At 39.0% G+C, this 5,571-nt stretch overlaps 1 protein-coding gene across 1 annotated transcript; it reads right to left on the reverse strand.

The window, feature by feature from the left end:
• Window positions 1-230: 230 nt before the first annotated feature.
• LOC148176901 (phenoloxidase 1-like) lies at window positions 231-2,673 on the reverse strand. The gene is made up of 5 exons (XM_088033225.1): window positions 1,687-2,673; window positions 1,478-1,642; window positions 978-1,434; window positions 488-924; window positions 231-335 (listed from the first exon to the last, which is right to left on the reverse strand). Exons 1-5 carry the CDS (start codon window positions 2,671-2,673, stop codon window positions 231-233), a joined length of 2,151 nt encoding a protein of 716 aa, XP_087889351.1.
• Window positions 2,674-5,571: the final 2,898 nt, after the last annotated feature.

The raw sequence follows: 5,571 nt of genomic DNA on the forward strand, positions 1-5,571 counted from the left end.
ATAAAATTGGGGGTATTGTCGGTATCTTGATGTAATATGCAAAACTATGGATAGATGGCGGCACCATAGATCGGCCAAAAATGTTTGCGGCCAGAAAAGACGTACTTTTAGGCCGCTTTTGAGGCCTAAAAATTCTATTTTCAGTTTAAGTCGCCCAAAAATTAATATTTTGTTTTGGACGACGTGGGCATAATGACTTTTTAGACAGTTTTTTAGTTGAAAATTACCTTTTAGTAATAAAATCCATTTTCAGAATGCTTGTAACAAGAATTTTTTCTAAAATTGTTCGATTGTGTACTTAAAGTCACCGAAAAGTTTCTCTTCGCACTTTGAGGAATCAACGAATAGAAAAATGCTCAGTTCTTTAAAAAAATAAACGACAAAAAAAGAATGTCAAAAAAAGAAATTAACACAGATTTGCATTGCTATATAAAATGTTTATTCAAAAATTAGCCATTATCCTTCGTTTAGTTTAAGCATCCAATTTCTTTACAATCCTGTCCTTGTAGTTGATGGTAACATTAGCCACGCGCATGTTGGGCGTCAAGAACTGTTGCAAATTCATAACACCATCCCTTGGAAGGCGGTCAAAGGGATATCCCATAGAGCGCCGGTCAGGATACAATTTGTCTTTGATTCCGCAATAGCTTCCAGCATCATTGCAAACTCCCTCCATGCTCTGCTCGACTCTATCATCATCATAGTTGGAGATCATCACGAAAAGCTCGCACTTCATTCCTTCAGCGGTTCCTTTGGGAATCAAGAGATTTTGCGGCCATCCACAGCCACAGAAGTTGAAGCGGTCGAGTGCTTCAGTACCTTCACTCGGTCGACTCGTGTCTAAATCCCTGAAGGTTCTATCAAAAGGAATGGTAACTGAAGATCTGTGGGACTGGTGGACCATGGTGTTCATTCCTTGCTTTACTGTAAGTTTAATTAAATAATAAAAGCGAGATCTTTGATGTGGTTCAACGTACGTGTTACAGTAAATTTGTCCAATTCGATAAACATCTGTCGTTGGTCTCTGAAGAACCAGGTTTTGCCGGCTTCGTCGAATTTCGGCGATAAGAAAATGCGGCAAGTACCCATCTTGGTACCAGGGTTGGTGTTATTCACCGTAATGTTATAAGAAAAGGGTTGGTGTTGAAGATGGGTGAAGCGGACGAAGATTGGACCTTCTTCCTGGAAGTCCATGCCTCTGGATAAATCAATATCGGATTCTTGCCAGAAGGTGTTGAAGACGTTCGCGGGACTCCCTTGGGAGTTAACTTCGATTTTGGTGACGCTAACACCGGGATAATCCAACTGGTTTTCGGTGTAGCGAGGAAGAGTCTCTTTGTGCTTCTGGAAGATGCTGTCAACCAAAGCGTGCCAGCGGTAGAAGACCGGGTCGCGCATGGCGGTAGCCACATCACCCATTACCCCGAAAGATTCCTAAAGTCTTCAGTTAAGACAGATTAAGACGAGATTTTTTTACCAGATATCGGTGGTCCGGGTCGTGGATGTACGCCAAGAAGACGTGCCCCATGTTGTGCAAGTCTCCGTAGAGTTGCCTGTTGGGCGAAAGAACGCTTGACTCGACAATGTTACCCAAAGTATCAATTCCTCCACTTTCAGTTAACTCAATGGTTTGGCCTTGTCCCTGTGAAGAAATTAAGAATCTTCCACTTCCGTTAATCAACTTACATTTTTAACAGTTCCGCTCTGGATGGCGCTTAAGATCTCATCATGCCACCTCTTCAAATCATCAACATCCTGTCGTATCTGATCCGCGGCCCGATGGATGTCTTGGAGCGTCTGATTGGCGGGTCTTGCAGCATAAGTTCTGCTCGCCACAACACTGTTCAACTTCGGGAAGTACCCTTCTTTAATCGGCTTCTTGAAATCACTGAGTCGTTCAACACGCTTCAACTTGTTGCAGAGTCGCTCGAAGTTGTACCTCGCGATGATCTGCTGGTGCATGTAATAGAAGAGTTCGCCTCTCCGGTTTTTAGCGACGATGGCTTTGTCGCCGTTTAAAGGATACACCAAGTGCCAGTGCCAGTGGTGGAGGTTTGCACCCAGATCTTCTCTAAAATACGCCAAGCGTTGCTCTTCTTCAACTTCCGACGCTGTGTAATCTCTAGGAATGGGAATTGGTGTTCTTGATCCTTCCGGAACGACCTTAGCTTCTTCCCTTGCCCGCGTGAAGATCTTTGGATCAACGTACTTGTCCGGGAAGTTGCGGACAAACGACGGCAGATCCAAATTCTGCGTGTCTTTTCGATGTAGCAGAGCCACAGAAAGCGCATAGTTGAACAGGTATGGATTAACACGATCACGTGCATAAACCGCCATCGAGAGCAAGTCATCGGTGTCTCTCATCCCCATAAAGATCTCAATGAGTTGACCGGCAATTTCGCGATGTTTTACGAAGAACAAAGAGAAGTTTTCATCGCGTTTCAAATCGAGAATCTCACCGAGATGAGGAACGGAGATCTTCTTCAAACGAATCGCTTCTTGACCTTTGTCGCCAAAGCGGGTTGCGAGAACTGGGGCGAGGGGTTGGTAGTTCTGCGGGAGGTACTCTTGGGGGACCTGGAAGACGGTTTTCTTGTCGCCTTTGGGGATGAATGACGGCTCCAGGGGGTGGTCGAAGAGAAGCAGAAGGTTCTTGTTGTTGCGTTTTGCCATTGTTGTGTCAATGGTGCAGAGAGCGAACTGATGGTTTCTCGAAGGGGAAAATGGGGTTTTATAAGGAATTAGCCCCGGATGTGAGGATCACAACAAAGTGATAAGGTCGTTGGTTTTGCATTTCGTGAAGAGGAAGTGGTTGGGGGGTGACATGGGAACGTGGTGGTTGCCCGTTTTGCTTATCGCTTATCAGTGATGAAAAATAACAGTCTTAAGAGATTAATTTTGAATATTCGGTAATATTATGAGTTATCAAAAAAAAGTAGTAAAATAGGAAAGAAATCTTGAAGAAGAATTGCAATTTATCAATATACAAATAAAGAATAGGATTTTTTCAAATTTTGACACCATCTATCCACGAACCGTATTTTTTTTTATTGTTTTTAGTTCAAATTATTAAAACAACTATATTAAATTTTGTTAGCATGTTTTCGCTCTGATGAAAAGCAAAAACAAGTCGTCTCTTCTTTCGAAGTTGAGTTTTGTCCTAATAAATTTGTAGGTTAGCTATGGGCTCTTGCGTCTAGAAAGAATTGTCCCATAATATTAAAATTTTACACACATGTTTCCCTTGGTCTCAATATATTGTAAAATCATCCCCAAATTCCAAAATTTAAGGGTGGTATGTTAGGGGTTGGGGTTGAAAACAAGAAAAAATTGTTTTTTTTAATTATTTTTTTAATTCGCCAAGTGCTTCAAAGCCCCTATGTCAAATTTGGGATTTTTAAGGGGATTATGGGACTCACAATAAATTCATTAAAATTTAACGAAACGGTCAAAATTATGGATTAGAACCTGATATGGACAAGATAAACTAGTTCAAAAATTTAGAAAAAATTTACGGATACTTTGGAGTTCAAACGAAACTAGAAAAAAAATGCCATATTTTTTGCGTATTATTAAGGGGGTGCAATGGGGTGAAGGGGTAGTTTTTTTAAAGAAAACAGTTAGTTACACATCTGATCTGAAAATCTCGTATTTTTGTTCAAAGTTTACAATTTATTCAGGTTAAGGGGTTTCGTAAAAATCGCATCCTGGAAGTCGTCACCGCCGATTAATAAGTGTCAAGTTTACCTCGATAAAAACTCGAAAATTCTAAATAAATTCAGGTGTGCTAGATTGTCTGAATCTGTGGTTAACGAGTGCATTCAGGTATGCAGGTTGTTACGGAAATTAGTACACAAAAAATTAAATTTTTGTTTTCGAATCAAAAGCCAATGAAAATTTGCTTCGAAAACGCTTACTCGCTCATAGACAGTGTAAACTTCCACCATGTGGTTGAATAATAATTTCCACGAGCGGTGGATAGAAAGAACTGAACCAGTGTTGTGGCCCCTACGTTCTCCAGATTTAAATCGAGCTTGCATTGACAACGGGAGGCGGCATTTTGAGCAATTTTTGTGATTTCAAGGTAACATTTTTATGCGTAAACACAAGGTTTTGTTGAAATCGCAAAAAAACACTTTCGTTTTTTGTTCGGTTGTCGTTCTAGTGACCACCAAAAGTTCTTTACCGTGCACATTTTTCCCAACTTGATGGGAAAAATTTTTTTTTGGTGCCAAGTAAATGTATTTAACGTATAACTATCCCCAGTTTAAATATTTACCTCACTTCGTGAATCACCCTGTATCTGTTCACTGTTTTGAGATTATCGGAAAAAAGTGAAGATGAACAAAAAAATTAACAATAAAAAAAGCAAAACAAAGAAAAAAAAACTATAAAAAAAAATGTAGAGAAGGATAACCTGAAAGTAAAAATCAGCCCAGAAAAGAAACCTATCTTGTGTGAGAAAAAATAATTTGATCTCTTTTTCACACTCTTAGAGAACGGTTATGTTAACGAAACGTCATTCGAGTGTGAACTGTCTTCAAATGTATTTTATTATTGGATTCTTGTTCGTACCATATGATTAAAAAAAAAATCTGCAAAAGAGATAAAGAAGGCATCCTAGGAATATTTTTGCTTAATGTTTAGACTGACAGTTTCATACCAGTGGCGCTGTTGGTTGGTAATTGAGAAAAAAAACTTATTTGCTGCACAATACTGCTATCGTTATTACAGCGGTAACATGTTTGTATTATTGAAAATTATGATCATTTTGAACATTTATTAAAAATGTGTTTTTCTTCGCTATGTAAATAAAATTGCAGTACGTACCTTTTTTTTCCTATTATTGGCGCAACTGATTTCAGCGACAAATTACACTGTGCACTGTGCACACTGTGCAATAACAGTTAATAACAATTTTGTTAATATATTTGCAATTTGGCTTTCTTCTAAAGAATATAATTGTTATTTGTCAGTATTCCAAAGAAAAATAATAAAGTAATTTGTTTCTCGCTTTGGACAATTAACAATTAAAATAATTTTGTTAGCAAATGGAAAATAACAGCAATCCAAAATAGTAGTAAGTGAAATGATTCTGAAGTTCTCCATATACTGGGATTTATAAAAGTCATTGGCTTCAAAGACTCGCGGATACCATGCCTTTAGACTCGAGAGCCAATTTTCACAAAAAAAAGAACCCTTGACATATCCGATTTGGAAATTTTAATGCCGAAATAGATTTCAGACGCTTTCCAAAATTTCATCGCGAAAGTTATTTTGAGTTTTACTTGTTTAATTGTTATACAGGGTGCTTGTATAATATGGATGAAAACGGTTGTAGGCTAACAATCCATAACCAACAGACTGTATTGGCGCAAAAAGAAGTTCGTCGAGTACATTTGATTGCGCCTGAGCATGCTGAAAATGTGATGATAGCAATGTTCGTTAATGCTGGTGGCAGAGCTTTCCCACCAATGATAATCTTCAAAGGTCAAAGATAAAAACCCGCACCCGCGTTCAGTGATGACTTGCCCACCTGGAAGTTTGGTGAAAATGGCTCCAAAAAGGAGC

The sequence above is a fragment of the Gnatocerus cornutus genome, chromosome 3 (assembly GCF_029298725.1).
Source record: "Gnatocerus cornutus isolate USDA-ARS CGAHR chromosome 3, icGnaCorn1.1, whole genome shotgun sequence".
Classification (NCBI taxonomy): domain Eukaryota; kingdom Metazoa; phylum Arthropoda; class Insecta; order Coleoptera; family Tenebrionidae; genus Gnatocerus; species Gnatocerus cornutus.

Bases quoted from the DNA above. Each gene is read 5' to 3' on its own strand.
- LOC148176901 (XM_088033225.1), bottom strand. From the start codon at position 2,673: ATGGCAAAACGCAACAACAAGAACCTTCTGCTTCTCTTCGACCACCCC. The intron at 1,643-1,686 runs GTAAGTTGATTA...ATTTCTTCACAG, and splicing joins AGAGCGGAACTGTTAAAAAT to GGACAAGGCCAAACCATTGA. The intron at 925-977 runs GTACGTTGAACC...TTAAACTTACAG, and splicing joins GGACAAATTTACTGTAACAC to TAAAGCAAGGAATGAACACC.